Source organism: Equus przewalskii, chromosome 5 (assembly GCF_037783145.1).
Source record: "Equus przewalskii isolate Varuska chromosome 5, EquPr2, whole genome shotgun sequence".
NCBI classification, from domain to species: domain Eukaryota; kingdom Metazoa; phylum Chordata; class Mammalia; order Perissodactyla; family Equidae; genus Equus; species Equus przewalskii.
Window position 1 is genome coordinate 35,098,309 of NC_091835.1, and position 25,664 is coordinate 35,123,972.

At 51.9% G+C, this 25,664-nt stretch overlaps 3 protein-coding genes and 1 long non-coding RNA gene across 17 annotated transcripts in view; 2 read left to right on the forward strand and 2 right to left on the reverse strand.

The window, feature by feature from the left end:
- The window catches only part of LOC139083323 (uncharacterized), a 30,339-nt gene extending 23,018 nt beyond the window's left edge, over window positions 1–7,321 (reverse strand). Inside the window, exon 1 of the long non-coding RNA XR_011539955.1 lies at window positions 7,184–7,321. This is a non-coding gene — a long non-coding RNA (uncharacterized lncRNA). The remainder of the gene's footprint in view (window positions 1–7,183) is intronic.
- Window positions 1,496–8,421, forward strand: CD27 (CD27 molecule). Of its 7 annotated transcripts, none has more exons than XM_008513930.2 (6): window positions 1,496–3,895; window positions 4,087–4,218; window positions 6,817–6,990; window positions 7,203–7,376; window positions 7,561–7,680; window positions 7,937–8,421. In XM_008513930.2, the coding sequence occupies exons 1-6, from the start codon at window positions 3,760–3,762 to the stop codon at window positions 8,056–8,058; spliced, it is 858 nt and encodes a 285-aa protein (XP_008512152.1). In that variant the 5' UTR covers window positions 1,496–3,759; the 3' UTR covers window positions 8,059–8,421. The 7 variants fall into 7 exon arrangements, with proteins under 7 accessions (XP_008512152.1, XP_070475072.1, XP_070475073.1 ...); XM_070618971.1 differs by having other exon boundaries at window positions 7,203–7,292; XM_070618972.1 differs by lacking the exon at window positions 6,817–6,990.
- On the forward strand, window positions 8,313–18,004 carry TAPBPL (TAP binding protein like). 7 transcript variants are annotated; one of them, XM_070618963.1, is made up of 8 exons: window positions 8,385–8,650; window positions 8,776–9,052; window positions 9,850–10,071; window positions 10,215–10,487; window positions 12,775–13,113; window positions 13,732–14,034; window positions 15,218–15,301; window positions 15,493–15,927. In XM_070618963.1, the coding sequence occupies exons 2-8, from the start codon at window positions 8,992–8,994 to the stop codon at window positions 15,558–15,560; spliced, it is 1,350 nt and encodes a 449-aa protein (XP_070475064.1). In that variant the 5' UTR covers window positions 8,385–8,650; window positions 8,776–8,991; the 3' UTR covers window positions 15,561–15,927. The 7 variants fall into 7 exon arrangements, with proteins under 7 accessions (XP_070475063.1, XP_070475067.1, XP_070475064.1 ...); XM_070618965.1 differs by having other exon boundaries at window positions 8,401–8,650; window positions 9,853–10,071; XM_070618962.1 differs by having other exon boundaries at window positions 8,313–9,052.
- Window positions 10,487–23,787, reverse strand: VAMP1 (vesicle associated membrane protein 1). 2 transcript variants are annotated; one of them, XM_070618976.1, is made up of 5 exons: window positions 23,456–23,627; window positions 20,335–20,461; window positions 19,974–20,132; window positions 19,215–19,266; window positions 10,487–11,727 (listed from the first exon to the last, which is right to left on the reverse strand). In XM_070618976.1, coding segments are annotated over exons 1-5 (369 nt in total). In that variant the 5' UTR covers window positions 23,458–23,627; the 3' UTR covers window positions 10,487–11,698. The 2 variants fall into 2 exon arrangements, with proteins under 2 accessions (XP_070475077.1, XP_008512154.1); XM_008513932.2 differs by lacking the exon at window positions 10,487–11,727 and adding an exon at window positions 16,620–18,815 and having other exon boundaries at window positions 23,456–23,787.
- Window positions 23,788–25,664: the final 1,877 nt, after the last annotated feature.

Genomic DNA, 25,664 nt, shown 5'->3' on the forward strand with positions numbered 1-25,664 from the left:
TGGTCAAAGGCAGGCGGCTAGAGCGGTGTCTAGACACCCACACGAAGGAAGAGGCACTTCTCAACAGGGCAGGGAGCTGTCAGTGCCCACGTACCTCAGCTAAGCTTTGCTTCCTGGTCGAAGCACTCCCTAGCCCTCAGGTCCCCCTCTTAGGCGACAGGTACCTCTATCGCACCCCGACTCTCCCCTCCATGGTGCTGCAAAATGACCATGACCAATAATTTTACATTTGTCTTGGAGGTCATGTGATCAATGTCTGACTTTCTCACTAGTGTGTCAACTCCATGAGGGCAGAAACCACGTGTTTATTTTTTTCCATCTCTGTGTCCCATTACTTAGCTGGTGCCTGGAACAGAATGCAATAAATACTTGTCAGGTGAATAAGGAGTGGAATTTAGGATGTCAAAGGGTCTTGGGCCCCCTGAAATTTCAATTTTGTAACTGTGGATAGAACGATCAAGGAACAAGCCTGGGGCTGGACCATCTAATATTTGCTGAGTGCCTTATGTGCTAGGAGACAGTAGGAGCTGGGGCTAAGACACTGAACAGTGGGCAGAGGTTGGAAGGTCAGTCCCCTGTGTCACTCAGACTGAAGAGTCCCAGAAATGCAAATTACAGAACTGAGAGGTGAGTACCCCGACCATCATTAACCAGCTCACCCCCTTGTCCTGCCCAATTGGTCTCTCAAATGCTCACTGGGAAGGAGGGTCTAAAGTGGTGGGGGGGGGGGGTGGCCTGGGGGTCATCAAAGAAAGTAGGCGTGGAGGAAGGAGGAATGGAATGGGGGAGGAAGAAGGTGAGAAAAACTAAGGGGCTTGGTTGATAAGGATCAAGAACAGTGATTTCTAACACCTACGTAATATAACAGAACTTCCTTCTGAGGAAAAATCTTGGAGAGTTTAGTTCCCTGCAGTACTTTAACTGGTTATAGATTTACAAAGGGCCAAGGCTGAGTTTGAGACTAGGGGCTGAAGAGAGATGAGGTTTGCTGCCTTACAGATTTCTGAAAGGCACTCAATGACAAAAAAAGGAGGGTGGAGGGGAGAGAGGCGTCAGCAAGATGGTCAGTGCCCTTACCGCTTTGCAGGGTAGCCAGACCACTGACAAATCTCTGGGATGGGAAGGACCATTGACAACAAGACTATCCACAATGCAATTTTAAGTTGTATCCTTAGGATATATAAAGCTTCAGTAACGACTCTGCCACCCTTAACAGCCTTCTGTTTACAGTTAGTTTGGAGGAAAATTTAAGAAAGCCTTGTTTCCCAAATTTGGGGCCTGTGGCAGGGCAGGGGTAAGGGACCAGCCAGGAGCAGAGAGGCAAGAACAAGACTACAGCTGAAAGAGGAACCAGAACCAGAGGTGACCACAACCTACTGGAATTTGCGCCAGTCGACAGCCCCGCCTCCTCCTCCCCACTCTCCCAGGACCCACCCTGATTGGAAGACAAGGAGCATCTTATCTAGATATTGAGGAGCAGGGTGAGCCAGCTGACATCCAGGCTACAGCCACTGCTCCAGACTGAGGGTTTGGTCAGGCCCTCTCAAAAGTAAGAGAAGTCATTAAAAAAAAAAAAAAAAAGTAATGGAAGTCATCAAAAGAGAAGCGATTCTGTGGATTCTGCATTCTGGACATGCAGGAAAGGAAGGGAGCTGTTGAGAAGAGGCCGTGTATCTCTGCGCCAGCCAACATGGGGAGAAGCTGAACCCCAAAAGAGCAAGTGGTGATGGAAGATTTTTAAGGGCGAGGTCAGCAGGTGGCACTCACACGGCCTGTGGACAAGAGGAAGGGCCTGTCCAGGGAACCAGCCTACGACAGCCCAAGGCTTACCAGAAGTTGATGCAAACAGCACAGAGGGTGGAGATGAGGTCATTCCATTTGCCAGACGAAGAGTAAGGTCCGGAAACCTGGCTTTCCTCCTCCTGGCCAGGGGTACTCCAGGAGAGCCGGGCAGATCCACACCTGCCCTCCTCCCATGAGAAGTGACGAGCAGAAGGGAGAGATGGGTCTTGGCACAGAGAATGGAGGCCTCGTGTGGGACAGCAGCTCAGGGTCCAGCCAACATTGTTAGTCGTCTTAGCATCCTCTGATTCTCCTTTCGGCAAGTTTCTCCCTAAAGGTCCCCAACTCTTCACCATTCTCCAAGGGTCTCATCCATCCCCACAGGGCCCCACCTCCCTGTGACCACCTTAAGATTCAAGATTACCAATGAAGATATTGACCACAACCTGGGAACGGGACAGGACTGTTCACGACAGCAAAATCCTCAGATCCCAAAGTTAACCCTCGCTGAGTGGGAACTCAGGCACCCCGGCTGGATAATGGAAACAACCGTTTTGTGTAAGTAACTCTTCACATCACACCCATGTGCGGCTTCCCGCTTGAGAGGACTCTCTTAAAGAGGAGGAGGGTAGGAGAAAGGCAGGAGGATGGAAAAAATGAAGAGAAAGGAAACGGAAGAGTGAGACAGAGAAGAGACCTAGCAGGTGAGATCACAGGGGTGTGACATTTTATGAGCAGTGTGGAAACAACTACAAAGCCCCCGAATGAAAACCGGCCTGGAGAAAGAAGGCCCCCCACTGCTCAGAGCCTGGGGAAAGAGGAGGCGGAGGCTGCCTGACCCATGTGTTCCCACGACTCAAGGGAAAAGTCCGGCTATTTCCAGTATCCCCAGATCACTCTTCCCAGGAGAACCACGGAAATAGGAAAGAGATGACCCGAAGGAATCGACCTTTAATCCCAAGTGCTCAAGGCTGGGAGAGGAGATGCCCCGGGTGCTCCAGGACACCAGTGACTGACTGACACAGCCAGAGGCGGGAAGGGAGGATAAGAGGATAGTGGGTGAGGAGGGAAAGCCAGGTGGGTCGTGGTGATACCTGTATCCCAGGCTGGCAGGAAGACGAAATGAGATCATACGTAGCAGAGTCCAGCAGAGGAGAGACACGGGTTTAAGTCCCTTGTTTGCAATTCTGAACAATTCCGTAGCAAACTCTTTTGGCCATAAAACCAGACCTCAGTTGATGCAAGGCTAGTTTTAGTTATCCTCCCCCCCTCCCCCACCGACTTAAGCTTAAATATTCAATAATGTTGCTGCAGAAATGTGCTTGATTGTGAGTGCCACCTTAGCCCCGTGAGAGTGTCTTGTGGTGCTAGTTTCCCAAAGTCTGAAAAATTCTGAATTCTGAAACTTATCTGACCCCATGAGTTTCAGAGAAAAGTTTGGGGACCTGTACTCAGTGCTGGTTCCCCTTCCTTCTCAAAACTTCTGTGAAAGGAAATGGGGGGATGGGAGAGGGGACATGCAGACCAGCTGGTAAGCTGTGAACAGGCGGGCAACGTGGGCATCCTGTGCACAAGTACATGAAGAGGAGAGGCGAGTGACCATCCACACCCAATGTTTTGTAAAACAGGCAGGTAGTTCAGTTCCTCATGGGCACAAGAGAGACAGGCCGAGGAGAGGCTGGCACGTTGGAGGGGGCGCTTTAAAGAGCAGCAGGTCTTCTGAAGAGTTTGCCCTTTAGTACTCTCCCTGACACCCAGAACCCAGCGCACGGAAAAGGGGGAGGGGATGGAGGTTGCTGCTGTGAGAAAAAAACAGCCACAACAGAGTTTCAACTGCCATCAAAGGTCGGTTTGCCACCTGCAGCTGCTGCCCAGGAGGAGCGAAGACGAAGCACCAGCACCCAGGTGGGAAGGTGCCCGCTCCAGAGGCCAGCAGTCAGCACCCAGAGCACAGGACGAGCTCCCTGGGCAGGAGCCATGGCCCGGCCACCTCCCTGCTGGCTGTGGGTTCTGGGGACCCTGGCGGGGCTCTCAGCTACCCCAGCCCCCAAGAGCTGTCCAGAGAAGCACTACTGGGCTCGGGGAGAACTGTGCTGCCCGATGTGCAAGCCAGGTAAGAGAGGAGACCTTGCCAGGGGCTGGCTGAGTGTGGGAGGGAGAGGACTGGGTTTGGGGTGAAGGGAGGCAGAGAGCGAGCCTGAGCTCAAGCAAGGAGCGGAATCCTGCAGTGCCTGAAAGGCACCACCTGGAAGAGGGTGGAGAAGCAGCCTTCCTTGGGTCTTGACCTTGGACCTCTGCCCACAGGAATGTTCCTCAAGGAGGACTGTGACGGGCACGGAAGGATTACTCAGTGTGATTCATGTATACCAGGGGTTTCCTTCTCACCAGACTACCACGCCCGGCCCCACTGTGAGAGCTGTCGGCACTGTAACTCTGGTGAGATGGGCAAGCATTGGGGGGAGCAACGTGGCAGAGCTGGGTGAGGAGAAGCAAAGAGGAGGGGGAGTCGGAGCCTCAGTCACGTCAAGGCTACACAAGTGGAGTCAACGCTGGGAACCAGGGCGCCCTGGACGGGGCACATATTGATGTGGGGAGAACTCCAGTGTTTCAGGAAAGGGGTCAGCAGAACTTGAGGGATGCTGAGAATGGGTCTACGGCTAGGATCAAGACAATAAAGAGGGGGAAGTGGCTCTAGGACCCCAGATTTCAGCAGAGCAACCCCCGCCAATGAACTGGTTGTGTCTGAGGTGCACGTTTGTTTGGAACTTGGAATACACCTTTCTAAGGAAATAACACCACCGGCCAGTGGCTAACAACCTTTTTTTTGCACAAAAGCCAATTTAGGAAAATGAGTATGCATGTGGCCTGTGTTTTTATTTATTTTGTCATTTCATCTTTTTTAAAATTAAGAAGTGTAATATCTGAAGCTGTTACGAACGCTTTTATTATTTCTCTATTTTAGCTAGAATTTCAGAAATTACGTCCCAGTATACACAGAGAAGCAGACTTTAGAGAGGCTTCTTTGAATAAACGTTCTCCAGCAGGACGCTTCTGAGGACAACTTAAGTGAACTGTTAAACTACCTGCCTGTAAAGCGCATCTGGCCTCACCAGGCCTTTTTATACCGTATTCTCTAAAAACTAAATAAAAGGTTTTGCCATTGCAAATGAGCAACATCTTAAACGCACAAGAAGTATTCCTCAGTCCACAACTTAAAAATATGGTCGTTAACGGATGCTTTTCTCTTCTTGGCAGCCACGCCAGCAGGGCTGGAACTTTTTTAGTCAAAGCCTCCCCACTCCCTCTGCAGGGAAGGCCTTTTCCCAATACCAAGCTGGCCCGCACTCCCTTTGCCATGTTCCAGCCCAGCCCAGCCCGTGACCCTTCTCTGGGAGACGCAGCCCACAGACCCACAGAGCACTCAGGCAGCCCCTGACTGCAGGGCTCCAGGGAGAGCAGCCAGCAGTGAGGGGACCGGGAGGAGGGTGAATGAGTCTGGCCCTCCCTGGACCTCAGTATTCCCATCTGTAAGATGGAGAAGTGCCTGAAATCAGCCTGGCATTTTGTGCACAGGTTATACATGGGGAAGAGAACTCCCAGCTCTCTGGATACTCATCACTGAAAACAATGGCATTTCACCCATTTTTAACCAATCGCAGCCCCTTCTTTAACCCCTTCCTTCCCTTTGGGCAGAGACTCTCATGGTCGCCTCTCCTTGATCTTCTTCACCTTTACCTGCCTCTTCCCCTCTCCACCACCACTGTTCCCTCCCCATCACCGTTCCTTCCTTGCAGATCCTTGTCCAGGCTGGCTCACAATTCCTGGTAAGCCACAAAGAAACCAAATTCTAGTAGCAACTAGGAGTCAGAATTCAGGAAGAAGAGACCATAAGGAGATAAGGATGGGAAGAAGGAATTTGTGTCCCTTTCCCTTTCCTGACCAAAGGCATTCACTGAAGAAATCATGCAAGTCGACAGTAGTCTTTGGCATCCTCCCACCTCCCTCTCTGCACCCCTCTTCCAACTGGCAGGGCTCCTCTCCCTGGGTGCCCACGAGTGTGCTGCCCTAAGCCCACCAGGCTCCCGTTCAAGCCTGGCCCCCATCTGGGTACGGCTGCCTTCCCCAAATCACTCTCCTCTGCTCAACCCCAACCAGCCGTGAGCCCAGCCCAGCCCAGCGCCCCTCACGCCCACTTCGCCCAGTATAACTGATGGGCAGCCACCAGCACCCAACCTCTACGCTTGAATAAAATGTATGTTTTAAAGGTAAAGGATGTCAGTAATCAAGTAACTCTCTAGTAAAGTTAAAAAGCTGTCGGGGACCACAGCAGCACTATTTCTAAGTGCTAAAAACAGGAAACTACCCGAATGCCCATTAACAGTAGAATGGACGAATAAATCCTGGTATAATCATACAATAGAATATGATACAGCATGAGAAAGAAGCAATCTGCAGTTACACTCGTTAAACACAGATGAACCTCACAACGAGTTGAGTAAAAGCAGCCAGACAGGAATGAGCCACACACGCATGATTCCATGTCTTTTGCACAAAAACAGGCAAAACTGACTTGTGGTGTTAGGAAGTCAGGCGAGTGGCTATTCTTGGGGGATTAGTGACCGGAAGGGAACATTGCTGGTCATGTTCTGTTTCTTGATGTGGTGCTGGCTACACTTCTGAGTCCAATTTGTACCAATTCTCAAGCTTCACACTTATACCAAGTGTACCTCACCGTTAGCATACTTCAATACGAAGTTATAAAAGAATCCATGAGCAAGAGAGAAAATCATGTAAGCTGTTTCTATTTCTAAACCAGGAATTTTCTAAAAGGTCCAAGTTTTTTCTTTAACGACAATAATAATAATGGCAAAGGCACTGGGTGACAGCGAGATGGGGCAGGCCTCTGTGGGGAGGGGGTGGGAGTGCAAAGGGCAGCATGTCCCTGGCGGTGGGCCTGGGACAGCGGCTGGGAGAAACCTTGCAGCTCTCTGAGGCCTCAGCATCTGTGTTCCTCGGGCCCTCCTCTGTCCCCAGGTCTTCTCATTCGAAACTGCACCCTCACCGCCAACACCGAGTGTGGCTGCCCCAAGGGCTGGCAGTGCAAAGACAAGGAGTGTACCGAGTGTGATCCTCCTGCAAACCCCTCGCTGACCCCTCGCCCATCTCAGGCCCCAGGCCCACAACCCACCCACTTACCTTATGCCAAAAGTAAGTGCCAGGCAACACTTTGAGCAGTCACAGGGGTAAGGTCGCACCGCAACCAGCACCCTCTCCAGGGCACCCACCCCCACATCAATCGCTGGGTCAGCCTGTCCGCCTTCCCATCTCATCCAGCACCTCTTCGTCCTCTTTGGCCTTCAGCCCAACCTTGCACCCTGTGCATTTCCCCGCTGCTGCTCACCCTGTCTATGGTTTTCCAGAGATGCCGGAGGCCAGGACAGTCCGGCACGTGCAGACTCTGGCTGACTTCAGGCAGCTGCCTGCCCCAGTTCTCTCAACCCACTGGCCACGTGAGTTTTCTCCCCGTTCCCCACTCCCAGAGAGAAGGCATACAGGAGAGTCCAGGACGGAAGCCAGCCAGAAAGCTCCTCGGGGTAAGGGCAAGAATAGGGAGATGCAGAGCCTAGGGATTAGGGAAGGGCTGGGTCCAACGGTGGGGGGGTGGGGGCGGGGGAGGAGGGGGTGGAGATGAGAGAGGAGAGGTGGCAGGAGGGCTGGGCTGAGGGGAGTCAAGGGCTAGGCCCTCCCCAAAAACTGTGTGGCCCTCGCTTATCACAGCCCAAAGGTCTCTGTGCAGCACAGATTGCATCCGCATCTTTGTGATCTTCTCTGGAATGTTTCTTGCTTTCACCATGGTCGGAGCCCTGTTCCTCCATCAACAAAGAAAATATGGACTAAGTAAGAGACAAAATACAGGTCTCCAGTCTTGTCCCTACACCCCAGCCCACCATCTCAGCTCTGCCACCCGTGCCCGAACCTCGCAGAAGCCTCCCTGGCTCCATGTTTACCAACCCTGCTTCCCGCCTACTCTTCCTCCCCTCTTAGCAGGTGTCCTCCCGCCAGCCCTCCCTCAGCTGCCCCTCCTTTGCTCGTCTCTTCTCCCCTCACCCCTTCCCGCACTGCGGCCAAGACTCATCTGATTCTCCTTCTGCAGACAAAGGAGAAAGTCCAGCAGTTGCAGAGCCTGGTCCTTACAGCTGCCCCAGGGAGGAAGAGGGCAGCGCCTTCCCCATCCAGGAGGATTACCGAAAACCAGAGCCAGCTTCGTACCCCTGAGCCAGCACAGAGGAGGAGGGGGTCATCACTCCAACAAAGCCCTAGCCTCCACCCCACCCCACTGGCCACCGGGGAAAATGAGACCTGGCACCCGCAACCTCAAAACCATCCTCTCAGCAGGACCCTTTCCTGTGTGCAGATTTGAGAAAGTGCCTTTCTGAGACGGGCGGTGACGAGGACACATGGCAACGAGGTGGAGGGTGGGAAGCAGGAGCCCGGGTGTGTCCTGGCCCAGCCAGTTTCACCCCTGCGCCGCAGGAGGGCTGGCGCTGTAGCTGGAAAACACGTCTCCGCCTATGAAAGCCCCGCGTGCTGTATCGCTGACCCAGAACCTCGCAAAATAAAGTGACAGACTGTCACACACTGCAGCTCTCCAGCTCTCTCTGAAACCCCAATCTCACCACGCAGGCCACTCCCACGCTCCGCTCTCGGATCAGGGATCTGAAGTAGGAGCTTTCTCCGGTGAAGACCTGGTGCAGGCGCCCAAGGCGGCACCAACAGAAAAGGACAGGTCCCCAGGCTAGTGGGGATCCTGCTTCTCGCTTCGCTCTCCCCGCCCCCCTTTCCGGAACTTCATCTCCATTTTCTTGGGGTTAGTGGGGAGCACACAGGTGCATGCAGTGAAGTCAGGTCTTGAAATCACCAGGGCATGTTTTGGGGGCGGGGGTGGGGGTGGGGGTGGGGAGGGACCTGCAAAGAAAAGAGAACTGTAAACAGGTCTCTGGCACCAGCAAGTAATGGCTTCACCCGGAGGCAAAGGCAGCCGCGGTGACACTTCCTCAAAGTGAAAGCGAAAGAGAAGCAGGCCAAGGACAGAAGAGAAAGCGGCAGGCTGAGGGCCCGCCTGGTCTCGGAGAGCCCCTCTGCCGGCCGGGACCTTGCCGGCGGCCGGCCGCGGAGAAGGGGCGGCGCGCGGGCCGGAGCGCTGCTTTCATGGGCGCCGAGGGCGGGTGCCTGCTGCTCTGCCTGGCCCTCTTGGCGGCGGCCGAGCCCGGTGAGTGGGGAGGGCCGGCGGAGGGGAGTGGGGCTAGGGAGCTCCAGGTAGCCACCCTCCCCGAGATTCGAGATTCCGGAGGGGAAAGGGGCCGGGGATGGCTTCCAGTCGCCTTCCAAGCCCACGAGGACAAAGGCTCAGCGATTGGCAAAGTAACGTGTTGGAGAGGGAGGCTGAGAACCCTGTGGGGAAAAGGCCAAATGAAGAGAAGAGGGGCCTCCTCGGTGATTGGGGCGGGGGGGGGGGGGGAAGGGGGGGCGGTGCTGTCCTATGGGAGAGGCTCTGCCTGGGACCGACATCTTCAGAATAGGAAGGGGTTCCCTGGCCAGGAAATAAGTAGGGGTGACCCCGGAATGGGGGAGGGGATGACTACCCGTACCAGCAGAAAGCGGAGACCACGAGGGCTGGCAGGAAAGGCTGCCAACGTCCCCAGCAGCACAACATCCGTCTCCTCCCCCAGTGGCAATATTGCTCATTTATTTGCTTTTGCTGAGAAGTCCCTTGACTGGAGAGTTTTCCATTCAATAGTTGGGAAAGAGAGTAAAAACAGAAACCCCTCTGAGCAAGGCAAATCCAGGATTTTAAGTAATTCACACCAAGAAGTATGTACCTGGAGTAGCAGGTGCTTCCCAGAAAGCTGGTTTGGGGGATGACAGGAGAAGAGAGGGAGACAGAGACAGCTAGGACCCTGGAACACAACTTTTACCCTGTGATGACCCCACAGTTTGGTGACGGGATCAGTGAATACAGAGGTAACTTTGTTGACAAGAGGGCGCTCACCAGCCTTCTCCCTGCAGCAGAAAGGCAGTGGCGGGCAGTGGACGTGGTCTTAGACTGCTTCTTGGCGGAGGAAGGTGGGCGGCAGCATGGAGCTTTTGCCAGCAGTGGGAACATGGTGAAGGCCTTGCTCGTGCTGAGGCAGGTGCCAGTGCTGGATGATGGCTCCCTGGAAGGCTTCACTGATTTCCAAGGGGGCACAGTGGCCAAAGACGACCCACTTGTTACCTTCGAGGCCTCAGGTAAGAGCCCTCCACCCTGTGTCCCAGTCCTGGGCTCCCTCCACTAGGACAGCCCAGTTCCCAAATACACCCACCAGCACCTGCTTCCCATGGGCCCGGGTGTTCTCAATCCAGTGAGCCCTCCGTGCCGCCCTTCTCCCCAGTGAACCTGGTGCAGATCCCCCAGGCTGAGGCCTTGCTCCACGCCGACTGCAACGGGAAGGACGTGACCTGTGAGATCTCCCGCTATTTTCTCCAGGCCAGACAAGAGGCCACTGTTGAGACGGCAGCTTGGTTCATCACCAATGTGCAGGTGTCTGGAGGGGGACCTAGTGTCTCCATGGTGATGAAGACTCTTGGGGATACTGAGAATGGGGCTCTCCGGCACCACAGATGGAACTTGCCCCTGGGCCCCCAGGGGACCGTGCAGACTGCAGGTGAGAAAATTAAAAGCAGCAGAAAGTTTTGTTTTTCTAAGTGGTCAGATAGGAGGATAGAAGGAGAAGGAAGGGAACAAGTCCACCTCTATCGACATCAGTCATTTCAGGGTGTCCCCTAGGCCTCAGTGCTTTCTTCCTAAGGACACAAGATGGGGATGGTTTTCCCCTCACTGGTTGCCTGAGGAAATGAGACACATGGTGCTCTATTTACGTAGGCCCTCTGCAGGGATCTTACTGAGCCAAGCACCAGTTTTCTCCCACTGAAGAGCCAGCCTGGTCCAGTGCTCAAGATGATTAGAGCAAAGCACGGGGACGAGGAACTTGTTCGTCATCTCTCATTAGTAAAACCCAGTCGTTGCCCTCTCCAACCCAGCACATCCCGGAGGGCACAGGACGTTGAGACCATGATGATAGGTTTCTCCAGAGTTCATCGAATCCAATATTTTGCCTCCAAAAGGAGACAGTCAAGTCCAGAGATGATTAGGGGGCTACCCTCCTATCCTCAGAAAGCCCCCGAATACTTGAACCTTTCTGTGGTCCAACCTCAATTTATCCTGCTCTATTGGAAAAGAGGGGTCCTCATGTCTGTCCACTGTCAACCATAGTCCTGGCATGGATAGATATTGCTCCCTTTTTATTTGGGAATATTTCAAACCTACAGAAAAGGTGAAAGAATAATATAACAAACACCTGTATATCAGTCACCTAGATTCACCAATTGTTAACATTTTGCCATTCTTTCTTTCTACAACTATACATATTCCCCCCAAACAATTGAAAGTCAGGTGCAGATATCCCAAAACTTCACCCCAAATGCTTCCATGTATATAGCATGTGTTCATTTATAACCAAAGACAAGGATATTCTCCTTCATAATCACAAAACCATCACCTCACAGCAAACCAGGTTGGGGAGTGGGCTGCCAGGGTGCAGGTTAAGGGGGTGCAGTGTGTGGAGAATTTAGGAACATATTCTCACCATTACCCTACACTGGCAATTCTGAACACTATCAGCAATACCTCTCCCTTCCAGGGCCATCTGTTCCACCTTCCCCCAACACTGCTTGATAGCCACTGAGCATCATACTTAACACACTTTAAAAGTGATACAATAAGGGCCAGCCCCGGTGGCCTAGTGGTTAAGTTTGGCGTACTCTGCTTCAGCAGCCCAGGTTCAGTTCTCAGGTGCAGACCTACACCACTCATCTGTCAGTGGCTATGCTGTCGCAGCAGCTCACCTACAGAAAGAGGAGGATTGGCAACAGATGTTAGCTCAGGACAAATCTTCCTCAACAAAAAAAACTTAAGAAGTAAATAATTGAAAAATTAACACAATACTGTAAAATATAAAGTCCAAAATCAAACTTCTCTAATTGCCCCAATAATGTTCTTTACAGCCTTCTGGGGTTCTTTTAAGTCCAGGAGTCCAACATGCATTGCATTTAGGTGTCTTGTGCCTTTAGCCTCTGTTAACTCCAGAAGAGTCTTTCAGAACACTGCCATTTTTTTAAAAACTTTTTTTATTTTTTCTTCTCCCCAAAGCCCCCCAGTACATAGTTGTGTATGTTAGTTGTAGGTCCCTCTAGTTGTGGCATGTGGGACGCCGCCTCAGCATGGCCTGATGAGTGGTGCTAGGTCCGCACGCAGGATCCAAACTGGCGAAACCCTGGCCCTCTGAAGCAGAGCATGTGAACTTAACCACTCGGCCACGGGGCAGCCCCAGAGCACTGCCATTTTGAAGAGTCCATGCCTGCTGTCTTGTAGACTGTCCCATCATTTGGATTTGTCTGACTATTCCTCATTAGATTTAGGTTCAGCACTTTTAGCACAAATAGGCCACTGAGTGCTTTTTAAACTCTTAGTCCTATTTAGTCTTCACAGCAGCCTTGCCTTAAGCAGATGACTTGGCAACACTGACTTGCACAAGGTCCCAGAGCTAGTCAGAGGAAGAACCAGGGTTCCAAAGCTTTCTCTGAGACTCCAGAGGTTCTCACCTGAGGGTCAACAGGAACCCATGATTTTGCATGTGTATTTTCCTGGTTAGAACTCCGTAACTTTCATCAGATTGTCCAGGGCAAGTGGCTCCAAAACAGCTAAGATTCCCACGTGTGCCACGCTGCCTTTCCAGAGCCCCATTTCTTTGTGCTTCCATCTGATGGGAAATGAACTCAACCGGCCTCGTTGCCCAGGGGAGGAGGCAGGGGCAGGTGTATGCCCACAGCTCAGAGATCAGGTGACCTCAAGGAGCAAGCAGCCCATAATCACCACTCTTTCTCTCACCACAGTGGAGTTCCAGGTGACAACACAGACCCCGTCCCTGAATTTCCTGCTGGGGTCCTCAGCCTCCCTGCACTGTGGCTTCTCCTTGGCCCCAGGCTTGGATCTCACCAGCGTGGAGTGGCGCCTGCAGCATAAGGGCAGTGGCCAGCTGGTATACAGCTGGACCCCGGAGCAGGGGCAGGCCAAGAGGGAGGGCGCTACCCTGGAGCCTGAGCAGCAACTCATGGCTGGGGATGCCTCCCTCACCCTACCCAGCCTCACTCTGCAGGACGAGGGGGCCTACATTTGCCAGATCACCACCACTCTGTACCGAGCTCAACAAATCATCCAGCTCCACGTCCAAGGTGAGGCCGGGACAGGGGCATCCTGGGGAGAGGGGAAGGCATGGGCCTGTTGGGAATATTTTCCAGAATGGAATCCAAATACAGGGGCAATTTCCTGAGAGGCAGACTGCATAACCCCACAACCTAAACAGCACCGCCATCCAGGAAGCACAGACAGCATCAGACTGTTTCCTGTCAGACCCCAGGATAATTCCACCAAGAAATTCCCCAGCCCAGGATCCTGCTGCCCTGCCATGGCTAGCTGTCTCCAATCACCCCAGTCCTTTGGGACCACATCCTAAGGAGGAGCAGCAGCAAACCGAGGAGGGGCAGCAGGCATGGTCCTGACGGGGAGCAGTGTTTCGTCACTGACATCCTTTAAAATCACTGGCTTATTCTGACGATAAGTAACAAGCCAGCCTTGAGTTGGTTTTACCGTTGCTTTTCAGTTACCTGTGGGAGATGTCCCCATGATGGCCTGCCTCCAGGGTGGGCCCCTCACACTCCCCTTGCACGCCACTGAAGAAGAAACTTCAGCCTCCACATCTATTCTCATTCTCAGCAGGAAGAGAAGGCTTCAGGCAACTCTGCTGTCCCACTGAGTCCCTCTGGAATCTTACTCTTCATTCTTTCTTTCAGCTTCCCCCAAAGTACGACTAAGCTTGGCAAACGAGGCTCTGCCACCCACCCTCACCTGCACCGCTGCTGGCTATTACCCTCTGGATGTGACTGTGACATGGACCCGAGAGGAGCCGGGGGGAACCCCGGTCCCAGTCTCTGGTGCCTCCTTCTCCAGCCTCCGACAAAGCGCAGCGGGCACCTACACCATCTCTTCCTCCCTGATAGCAGAACCTGGCTCTGCAGGCGCCACCTACACCTGCCAGGTCACCCACATCTCTCTGGAAGAGCCCCTTGAGGCCAGCACCTCGGTTGCCCCACCAGGTACTGGGAGTACCCTCCTTTTCCCACCTCTACACTTGGGCTCATGGCTCTCCTGCCCCGAGCTTGCTTTGGCCTTGTTCTGCTTCCCACAGCACTTTGTTCACAGTCCCGGCTTTTTCTTTCCCGAGGTGGCAGCCAGGGCCACCACACACGCTGAGACTTCATTATACCCCAGGTTCCAGGGTCCCAGGGTGCCGAGAGCTGGAGAGCAGCGTTGAGTAACTCCTGATCCTGCCCTCAGGAGTCTGGGAGAGTCAGACTGGGCAGTCAGGGATGATGGCCCGGGGAGACATGTGAGCTGAGTTAGCTAGCTCAGGGGCAAGGGAGCACCCAAGGTAGAAAGAATGGCATGCGTGAAGGCCAGATTATAAAACAGCCCAAAGAGAAGCTGGGGAACTGCGCAGCTGGAGCCACGGGCGTGCGGGAAAGGAGAAGCGGCTCAGAGGCCTGAGAGGGGCGTCCACAACGGAGCCTTCAATGAACCACAGTCTAGACCCAGCACTGCGATGTGTGATCACAGGCATCATCGTGCCTCCGTTTTAGAGACAGCTCAACCGGCACTTACAGATGAGAAAGTAAACGGTTAAAGAGAACATGGGAGAGATAGGCAGCCCGATTCCTCCACTGTAGCCTGAGACCCTCTACTGCCATTAGGCGGCAGATCACAATGGGCCTTCAGCTGGAACTTCATCCTGAAGCCACAGAATGTCATTGAAAGATGTCGAATAGGAAAGAATCAGCACTAGAAATGCAAACGGCCAGGAGCATTGGGCATTATTTGGTGGCTCACTAGACTAAGCTTCCCAGAAACTGGGGTTTTGTCTCAGCTCACAACATCCCACAGCTATTTACAAAATTCCAGTTTAACTGTCAACAACTAATCTGACCTAAATCTCTCTTGCAAAGCAATTTAAAAAAAAACCAACGTTATTCCAAGGTGGGAAGAGGTAGAGAATTCTGTGTGGAATAACACACAAACATCCAACAACCCTGAGCAAGTACGAATGGTACTGTGCGCCCAGTTCCTGAGAACAGAACACTTGCTGCGAGCTCCTCAACCGCGGACGCACACTCACTCTCAAACACACACTCCTTTGTCCCTCCTGCGGGGTGGGCACTGCGGGCGCGGGCTCAGAGACGACTCCTGCCCACTGACTCCCGCCCACGCTGCCCTCACCTACAGAGCGGAGGATGGCCTTTGGAATCCTTGTGGCCAGCAGCCTCTTCCTTCTTGCACTGTTGTTCTTGGGGCTTCAGAGACGGCAAGGTAAGAGCCTGGTCACCCTCAACTGCCCCTGACCCACACGACGTGTAGATCAGCCTGCCCTCACCAGCCCCCCCCCCCAGACCTGGCATGAAGCCCAAGCATCCCGAGCTCCAGCCAGCCCCACACACAGCCCTCCGCTCCCGGGGTTACCCCAAATGAAACCAACCTCGTTCCTTCTTGTTTTCTCTTAGCTACCTCACCAAGGTCTGAGGCCCTCTGGGTAGACACTCTCCTGCCTCACAGTAAAAAGGAAGAGTAGTCACGTTCTCCCAGGAGGACTCTAAACCAAGTCCCAGAGCTCAAAAAGGCCCCAAGAAAGGGATGAAGAAGGCACAGATCATGGGGGCCCTGGCTCTGGGTATGTGCAGGCGTCTGCCTTCCCTCAGTGTGTCCCTGGGCTGACCACCAAGGAGAAAACACGAAGAGACAAGAGGGCGGCAGGAAGGCAGGATGTCTCGGTGGTTAAAACACGAGCCAGATTTGAGGTGTGATGGTAGGAAAAGAAAAGGGGAAAAAATTACGAAAGGAACAAGTGAGGGACGGGGGCAAGACGGTGAGGGTTGGGCCACTGCACCCAAATATTGAACTCTGTCCAAATAAAAGCCCCCTGTGGCCTTGGAGACAAAGCTTTTTCATTCTCCTGTCTTTCCCGCGCTGGGCCCCACTGACCCCTGTCCCCAAGCCTAGCTGCTCCAACTTGCAAAGTGCTCCAGGTATGAAACAAAGGCCCCCAGAGGCAGCCCTGGGGCTCCAGCTCGGCTGCTCTGTGTAACCCTGAGCTGCAATTAAGGTTCTCCTTTAGACGGGTGCTGGGTATTTCAGGATACCTACAAACTCCGCACTCCCTGAGGGGCAGGAAAGACATTTCTCTGCTTGTTCATTTCGAAAATGTGCCTGGTCACTACAGTGCAACTTGGGACCAGAAAACTGTATATAAGGAGGATGGGGAACAGGGTGTGTTTGCCGGAGGCCTCATCTGGGCCTGGCCCCTGGGGCAGGCCGGGCAGGCCGAGGACCTAGAAGGAGGTAAATGGGAGAAGTCTGAGGAAACCTGCAGTGTTTGTCAGTGTGAGATGCCCACTCAACTTCCTGTCATCACTTCCTCTCACTAGCACCTAGAAGAGTCTGGCTGCTTGAGGTATGAATGCTGACAGCGGAGACCACTTCCTCTGCCAACACACAGGTCTTTAATCTCGAGAAGACCACAGAGCACACAGGAGCCAGCCCTTCCAGCCTAAAGTAACATCAGACTACTAGAAAGAAACAACACTCCCCCGCCCCTCCTCAGTTACTCCGACCCAAACAACAATCAAGTCAGTTTAGTGGTAGGAATTTGTATTTTTTGCCTTTGTTCAGAATACATGAAATTGATAAATAAGCCACATGCCTTTGGTGGAAACACAACTGTTATCATTCTATACAAGTATGAGATTGGGGTTAGGGAAAAAGACAAAGAGGTGACGACAGACACACAGTGGAAACCCCACATCATCTCATGGCAAACCAAAGAAGGAGGGGATGTGGGAAGCTCGGCTTCATTTGACTGCAAAGTCCCGGGGTTTCGTTGCATATCTGCTCATGCACATGGGTGGTGGGAGGGAAGGGAGACAGCAAAGACACAGAAGAGGGTACTGGGTGGGGTGAGAAAGAAAGTAGAAGGGGTGACATCCCCAAAAGAACAAAGCCAACTACTTCTGGTGTGCCTCAGAGGGATGGAAACCCAGGAAATAATTCCTATGAGAGGGCTGAGTGGGCCAAGAGGGCGAATTTGCTCCAGGCTTGGGACACATCCAGGACAGTGGTGGTTCTTCTCCAGCGGTGACCCCCTGCATTAGGCAAGGAGGAGCCAGAGGAGAGTGGAGACCTTCGAGGGGGGCCGTTGGGAGGGTACACTGACTGCTTTCTTCCAGCTCTTCAGTCCCGCCCTGGGGCAGGACGAAGGGAATGTGGGAAACAGGGGCAAAGGGAGAGGAAGGATGGTTTTGCGCAATGAAATGCTGCTGCATGGAAAGTGAGCATCCAGACTCAGCCCAGCCTGGCCTCAGCCTCTTCCTGCTTGTGGATCAGAGGACGGAAGGAATAAAGGGTCATGGGCGTTCCCCCTTCTGTTCCCAGCCTGCCCTCCTCCCCTCACACCTCAGTCTATCCCACTCAACACCGTGTCCTGAAGCCCAGCAGTGGCTCCCAAGACAAGCTGAGCAGCTCCCATCCTCAGGCTCCACCGTCTGCACCCAGAAACCATGCAAAAAGGAGGAAAGGAAAGAAGGCAAAGTGGAATTCAGGTGGGCACGGGGGGTTTAGAAGAGGAACATACCTTAGGAAGTACAGAGAGGCCCCATGACAACATGGCAATACACGAGCACACCTGTCTGCAGACTGCCCTGCCTCCCACCCCAAGACTTCTGTCAACACTCAGAATGGGCCAGGCCTCAGGGAGGACCTCCTGCCTCATCCCTCTCTTTGGCAAGTACACAGGGATAGTGTGGAGGAAAGGAGTCCCTGAGAGTCCAAGATCCTCACTTCTAACACCCTCACACTCCCTTATCAACGGGAAGGGAACAGGACCTTCCTTAACAAGAGGGCAAGAGGGTTCCCCCGAGCTTGTTATTCTCAAATTAGGCCCTCAACTCACTGTTTTTCTATAACTAACAAGCACTCCCTCTTTATCTAAGCCAACAATTAAAACTAACTGAGTGTCTCAAACTTTGGCTTTATGAAATTATTTGGGGTTCTCATGAACAATCCAGAATTCTGCAGAAAAGGTGGACAAGAGACAGCCCCTTCCAGTTATGAGCTTCTGGGACTGCTTCTAGGATGGGAATGAGGTTGGGTTTTTTTTTGGTATTTTTGCTATTTTGGTATTTTTTCTGGTATTTTTGTAATTAATACATGTTCTCCAGGTCTCTGGAGAACAAAGTAAAAGACTGCAAGATCCCTGAAGACATAGACAATCTTGATCTAAATGGGTATGCCACCAGGACCAAGATGTACTTTGGGCCCCCCTTCAGGCCTGGCAGAGGAGAAGAGCTCCAAGGGATCAGGGCAGCCCTGAAGGAGCCGCCATTTTCCCAGCTGTTTACAGCTTCCTCCTGCCAGGGGCCTGGCCTTTCCTGGTGACACTGTAGGCACTGATATCCTTCTCCTCTCCTGCTCTTGGCACTGTCTTGGGCATGTCACCTCAGCTACGCTCCTTCCCGTTCCCTTGGCCTCCACCTCTTTTTGGCTTTGGGGGAACTTGTGAGCACATAAGAAGGAGGCAAGGAGGAGGCACCAGCTGTTGCTCCTCAAGTAGTTGCTTCAAGACTGCGCCACAAGCAGCATTTCTAGCGTTGAGGGACATCGTGCAAATGAAAGCAACAGCAAAGGAGGAATGGGTGATGGAGAAGCCTGGGCTAGGATGGAGGAAGGCAGACAGGGAAGTTCACTGAGAGAGCAAACAGAGGGAGGGGGACATGAGTTTGGATGGCAATGGAGAACAGGGAAGGGGTGGCACATTCTTAAGTAAAAAAGTAGACTGGACACAGGAATCAGGAAGTCCCAGATGGAAAAGAGAAAGAGACAGGAGAAAACAAGAGGGAAAATTACATCAAGTTACTAGACATTCAGGTCTTTCTGTTGTGGGCGTTCTATCCCCATGGTCTCCCGCTGACCCAAGCCAGTGACAAACAGCACAGCCCCACTCCTTCAGAACAAGAAGGACCGTCTTCCCACAATATCTTGTAGAGGGAAGGCTTGTCCATCAAGGAAGTCCCTTGTCTTTGCCCTTCCTCCCTCCCGAACCAGGTGATGATCCCACAGCAGCCATCTCCATACCTCAGTCAGAGCAGCCCCATTCCCCAGGCAGGCGGGGCTGGGAGAAGACTCCAGGACCTTCCCACCTCTTCACCCCACCAGCAACCTCAGCGATACTTACTTACAATAACTACCACGACGATGGCACAGATAGCTCCCAGCATGATCATCATCTGAGGAAACATTGAGAAGAATGGGCCCATGGATTTGGGGAAGGAGGAATGGAGCCCAGACTCGAGATGTAGGAACAGTACTTGCTCCATCCTTGGGACAGGGGAAGAAACCACCCATCCAGAAGATGTGCAGGCCTCTGAGGACGGCCCAACCCTCTTGCTTCCCGTCAGACAATAACCCCTGCACCACAGCTGAGAGTCTCAGAAACCTCGGAGCATCTACAGCTTGCTCCTTTTTGCTTAGTTCCTGTTGCCTGAAGGCTTTGAAAGGAACTCCAATGGAGGTGCAGACTTGGGATCTTTAGTCAATTGGTTCATTTTCATCGTGAAGTGTTCAGCTCATTCCTAAAAGCCGCAGGTATTTACATACATATCTACCCAGCCATTGTGTCGATGTGGGATGTGTCTGAGGAAGGGCCAGGTGAGAATTTTTCCAGGGGTCCTTTGGGGAAAAGCACCTTGCTAACCGTTTCCAAACTCCTCAGGGTTATCACTGGCTCCCAGTAGGTGATTCTGAATACTCTAGCCTACCCTGGTGGCCAGATCAGGGTAATGCATCTCAAGGAGGCTTTCGAGATTTCCCCCAAAAGTTCTGCAGGGCAGAGATCCTGAGCCACTAGAGGGAAGGGATGTAGAACCTGAGGGTTTCCTTGCCTTCTGTGAGTTGAGGCCCAGGAAAAGAAGTGGGAGAGGACAAGAAAATTCACCTTGCAGTTTTTCCACCAATACTTCCTCTTTAGCTTGGCAGCGCTGCTCTCAAATTGCGACGCTCCCACCTGCAAGGCATCAGCTCGGTCATCCAGCTCTGACAGTATCTCGTCCCTCTTCAGGACTTTGTCCACATTCACACGCATGATGTCTACCACCTGAGAGGGGCACAGAAACAAAGCTGCTAAGCTCCCCGCTAGAGACAGGGGAAAGAACAAGGACCAAGGAATCCTGGGTCTGGCCCTACGTAACTCTAAGGATGCTGTGCCTCCCAGAGCCTATAACTACCCCTCCATGAAAAAGAAAAGTTTCTAAACTTCTATGACTTGGAAATTGTCAGAGAAAAAACTCTCCACCTACCTCTTCCACTTGTGCCTGGGTTTGCTGTAGTCGTCTGTTACTGGTCACATTAGGAGGAGGGCCAGGGGGACCCCCACCTGGGGCAGTCTCCTCTGCCCCCTCGGTGGGTGGCTGAGCCAGAGCAGACCTGTGGAGAGAAGTGGACAGAGGACACAAAGTAACCGAGACAAGAAAGGGTCACATATATTCTCATTCCAAACCACCACAGCACTGGCGATCAGGTTATATGCAAACACAAGAGATTCCAGCTCTTGGCAATATCAAGTAGGGAGCTGCAGCATAGATGGGAAAAAGCAAAAGAAGAAAGATCCTGTAACAACATTTAGACAGAGCTTAGGGACATCCAGGGTGGCATCAAGATCTTGTTTGGGCTATCCTCTGATCCAAACTCCAACACATCTTCTGGCACAATGGTCACAGGGACAAATGTGCCAGCCTTGGCCTAAATAGCATTTCCCTAACTGTCAGAAGCCTTTCACATGAAGTGAAACTGGAAACCTCCAATCCAGGTTAGGAGAAATTCATACAAAAGACTAAACTCTCAGGACAAGCCTGTGGACTGAACAGCTCTTTTTCACAAGGCCGGAATATAAAAAGAAAAGGCAAGCTGACAGACTCTGCTTAAGGTGATCTAGTTATCAGCTATGTTTCAGGAATGATTAGTATATCAGGGCTGCTATAAGGACAACTCAAGAATCACCAAAGGCAAGGCCTCCGCAGGTGGAGTGAATCAGGACTGTTGCTTGCTTTGTTTTTGGCACAGAAGATGGGAGTTTCACTTAGAACTGGGGCCCAAAGCAACTGCGTTAGTTCTGAAACTGTTCCAAGAGCATCGACACGAAGCAAAACCATGGGAAACGGTCCTCAGTGTACACGCATCATGGACATTCTGTCCCTTCCTTTTCTGGATTTGGCACCGAGTCTTGGGAGACTCCTCTAGTTCTGCACGTCCCAAAGAGAAATCCTGGTTTTCACTACTACACACAGAGACCCTTCTCTCTCTCCCTTAGTCCAAGAACGGATTAATCTAATGTGGCGTCTTCAAGATAAACCCCTTTCCATGTCCCAACATGTGGAGGCTAAGTTCACCTCCTAAAGAATTCCTAGAAATCTAAACAAAGGCATGAGACTTTTCTTTCCCAAGGAAGAACCCAATGGCAGGAAGGAGATCTCTCAAATTTGATGGAAAATAGAAATTACAATAAGAAGTCCTCAAACAGGCAGAATCTCACCAAACATACCTCCTGGGAGCAGTCCAAGAGCAAATGCACGAGGGATTAAACCACCACAAAGTCACCAGAAAGGAAATACTTTGACTACTCACAACAGAACTAATACCCAGAAGTTCCTCCTCCCTAAGTGAATTACTTTCAGTTTAAAAAGAGAGAGGCCGGCCTGGGGCGGAGTGGTTAAGTTCATGCGCTCCGCTTCGGTGGCCCAGGGTTTCGCTGGTTTGGATCCTGGGCGCAGACATGGCACCACTCATCAAGCCACACTGAGGCAGCATCCCACATAGCACAACCAGAGGCACTCACAACTAGAATATATAACTAGGTACTGGGGTGTGTTGGGAAGAAGAAGGAAGAAGAAAGAAAAAGATTGGCAACAGTCGTTAGCTCGGGTGTCAATCTAAAAATAAATAAATAAATAAATAAAAAGATAAGAGAATAACCACTCAGAGAGGTTCTACTAGCAGATTACACCCAACTCACCCCATTTAAGGAATCACTTTCTTATTTCTTTCTAAGCCACAAAGGAGGCAAAGGAAAGAAAGATACAAAGCTATGGAAGCCACAGGACTCTTGTGATACCACTGAGCTAAGCAATCTAGCTCTCTGACTGAAGGTGGAAAATTCACTGAGCAGGTAGCAGCCGGTGTTTGGTCTTGGAAGCAGTCCAGGATGGTGGCACCAACAACAAGATTAAGGTCAGAGACCCCGTGATGCTTTTTCCATCTTCTTCCATTCATCCCACATGGGTGCTACTGGGAACCAGTCAGCTGAGATGGATCCCCCTCCCCAAAATGAAAACAAATGAAATCCTAGGGCTTGGTCAAAATGCACAGAATATCATATACAGTTACAACTGCAGCAGAAGTCAAATAGATAAAAAGCGAAATGGTTATGAAGCATTTGAAGGGACCATTTCACTTACTCTTTGTTGGCAGGTGGGAACATTCAGCAATAAAATACTCAGGGATAGTTACAACATTTACGTAACATAAGTAAATCTTTTCCCTTTTCTGTCACTAAGAGAAATGACAGAAATATATCTAGGATCAGAGAGGACTCCAGGCAGTTAATAAAAAAGAAAAATCTCCATTAAACATATTGTGGTCCTAACAGGGAAGTACTTCATTTGTCCAGCGGTAGCTCTCCCTCGGGATCTTGGGATGGGGTCGTGATAAAGATGGTCAGAGACTATATTGAATGTGTTGGGAGAAGGCAGGGATCCTCAGCTCTATTTCTCTTCCAAATACTTGGCTAAGACTCAGTAACAGGAAAACACCTCCTATACGGGTGGCCCTGCGATGAATGGCTGCTTGGAATCACATGTCACTGCCCCTTGAGTCTTTCTGAGCTGCTCACCTGGCGCCAGAGAACTGGCAGATAAGTTTCTGGAGCTTTGCTCACTGCCAAGAGGCGGGGTACACGCCACAGTTGGGGTGAGGGGCATACACAAACCCAGAGACAGCAGGGTAGCCCAAGCTACTGACTGACAGGTGCACCTGTGACTGTCTTTCCAGAGGCCCTAAGTACAGATTCAATCTGACGACGAGAAAGGGCCTCGAGCCCCCTACCCGATGTCTCTGCGCCCCACCTTCGCCTTCCCCGGAGCTCCACTATACCGAGACGGGAATGAGACGCCCAGCAGGAGAGAGGAGAGGTGCAATGAATGTGGGACCCCCACGCCCCTGCCCCGCCCGTGGGATGCTGGCTATGGCTGGTGCAGGAATGGGGTACTGCCTCCCTCCCGGGGGGTGGCCCGGTCTTGGGGCCGCGCGCGATGGAGGTTCCCCGCGTCGCTGCAGCTGCTGCAATGCGCCATTTTCCGTCCTGCAGAGTCCGGTGCTGGGGGTGAGAGTTGGCAAGGTGTCCAGCCCCCAAATCAGTCAACTCACATTTCTCTGACAGATGGGGGAGGCGTCCGTCTCCTCTCCCGAGGCTGCGGCGAGACACCTGGCAGAGGAAACGCTGCGGCTGAAGTGGACGTAACCCCAGAGCTCCGCCTGCAAACAACCAGCTGGAGCCCCAGCTGCGGCGGAAGCGACTGCAGCGGCCGCGCCGCTCCCAGTCTTTATTAGTACTGGCCACGCCTCCCGGAAAACGCTGACAGGCCCGCGGCCCAATCGGCGCCCGGGACAGGCGCCCAGCCGAGGCGAAGCCGGCTAAGGCCGAGCCCGCCCTGTCCCTCCAAATTGGCCAATCACAGCTCTCCTCTCATCCCGCTATTACAACTATGATTTGCTTACCTGTCTAACTAAGCGACCGGGCGGGGCGGAAATATACACCACCCTCTGCAGGGGCGGGGCCAACTGTTTAAATTAGGCCTGTTTGGGGCCTCCCAGCCAATCGCAGCAGTTCACGAGCTGCGGGCCCGCCCACGGCCCCCGGGCGCTGGCCGTTCCAGCCAATCACGCCGCCTTCGCCGACGGCCGTGGGAGGGCCCCGGCTGGCTGTCGCCCCGACCGTAATGCCTGGGAGGGGCTGGGCGTCCGCGTTCGCTCACGGCTCTGGCGCCCACACCTGGCGAGCGATGGCCTCTGCCTGCCGGACCCGGACAGCCGGCTCTGTGGAGGCAGAACCCATCCAGGTAGAGCCGAGGCTCCTGGGACCAAGTCTCGGGCGCGGGGTTCGGTCGGACCAAAGCAAATACGAAGGCTTCGTTCGTCCGTTTCCTTCGACGCAGCCAACAAGCCCCTCGCCAGTGTATCCTGAATTGAACTTCCCCCCACAAAGCCTACTCCTATCCTACCAGACAGGTTACCACGTCGATTCGGTTGCCCAGAATCCTGAACCAGAAACCTGGAACCATCCTAGATTTCCTTCCACTTCATCTTTACCCCTCCTCTAATAATTCACCACGTCGAGGCGATTTTTCTCCTTAGAGTTTCAAGAATTCTCTCCTCTCAGCTCTCTGTCCTACTTCAGATTATTGGCCCTTGCCTGGACCCATAAGCTATGAAACTCACCATTATTTTATGTCCCGCTAAGAAAAAAGGTAGCAAATAACCTGTGACGCAATGCTTTCTTATCACTTAGAATTTTCATTTTATATTTATTGAAGGTGTAGATTTATATAGTATAGATTACCATATTTCACTCTCGCGCATACATAAAAAGGAAAATAGAAAAGAATAACATGCTAACACTGTTCCACAAACTTCGCGTTCAGAAGCTAACTCTTACGATTCAGTTGTTTGACTCAGTCTTGGATGTCCATGATTTTCCACACAATTTAGTCCTCTGGGCGTGGCATCGAGGGCTTTGGTGATGCAGCATTTCTTAAAAAAGTGTTCCTCTTCTGTCTCTGGAATTTTCTTCCAAGCCTCAGACGCCCATTTGGCAAGTTTTGATTCTTATGAGTAGGTATGACAAATACAGTATGACTGCTGTCTGGCTAATAGTTATAGTGAAACATCCCAATTTAGATATTAAAATGAAAAAAAGTGCCTCTTAAAAATCAATGAAATGTAATTTTCTGCTTTAGTCTTGCTCTCCCTCCTATCCACTGTCTGAGAAACCACCGGGGTGATCTATCCAAATGCCACAACCTGGCTTAAAACCCTTAAACAATTACTCTTAGAAACATAATGGATTGATCATATCTGTTTATCCCACCCCCTCTTGAAACTACGTCAAAATGACAATTTGTAAAAATTGAAAACAAATTATAAACCCTCAAAGAGAAAAAGAATGGGAGGAATTGTTTCTGGCAGTATGAACACCTGAGTATCCCCACCAATTCACCCCTGAAAAAAAACTTACAATGGCTTAATTTTTTTTGAAAAATTAAGGCATTTTAAAACTTAAAAAAATAATAATTATAGATTTATATGAGGTGGCAAAAAAAAGTACAGGGAGGTTCCCCTATACACGTTCACTCAGTTTCCTGTGATGGTAGCATCTTGTATGACCACGGTACAATGTTAAAACCGGGAAATTGACGTTGTTACAATCCACAGAGCTTATCAAGATTTCACCAGTTTTACACGCCTTCATGCGTGTGTGTAGTTTTATGCAGTTTTATCACATGTGCAGAGTCCTGTAACCATCACCGCAATCAGGATACAGAACTATTACATTATTACAAGGCTTCCTTGTGCCACC

What these genes read in the sequence shown, in the direction of transcription:
- CD27 (XM_008513930.2), top strand. Translation starts at nt 3,760, where the DNA reads ATGGCCCGGCCACCTCCCTGCTGGCTGTGGGTTCTGGGGACCCTGGCG. An exon ending in CTGTCGGCACTGTAACTCTG is followed by an intron (nt 4,219 to 6,816) that starts GTGAGATGGGCA and finishes CTCTGTCCCCAG; the next exon opens with GTCTTCTCATTCGAAACTGC. An exon ending in ACAAAGAAAATATGGACTAA is followed by an intron (nt 7,681 to 7,936) that starts GTAAGAGACAAA and finishes CTCCTTCTGCAG; the next exon opens with ACAAAGGAGAAAGTCCAGCA.
- VAMP1 (XM_070618976.1), bottom strand. An exon ending in ATTGGTGGAAAAACTGCAAG is followed by an intron (nt 19,267 to 19,973) that starts GTGAATTTTCTT and finishes ATGTTTCCTCAG; the next exon opens with ATGATGATCATGCTGGGAGC. An exon ending in CGTCGTGGTAGTTATTGTAA is followed by an intron (nt 11,728 to 19,214) that starts GTAAGTATCGCT and finishes CTCTTTCTGTAG; the next exon opens with GTGAGCTGCTGCGACAGCAT.
- TAPBPL (XM_070618962.1), top strand. Translation starts at nt 8,992, where the DNA reads ATGGGCGCCGAGGGCGGGTGCCTGCTGCTCTGCCTGGCCCTCTTGGCG. An exon ending in CATCCAGCTCCACGTCCAAG is followed by an intron (nt 13,114 to 13,731) that starts GTGAGGCCGGGA and finishes TCTTTCTTTCAG; the next exon opens with CTTCCCCCAAAGTACGACTA. An exon ending in CACCTCGGTTGCCCCACCAG is followed by an intron (nt 14,035 to 15,217) that starts GTACTGGGAGTA and finishes CCTCACCTACAG; the next exon opens with AGCGGAGGATGGCCTTTGGA.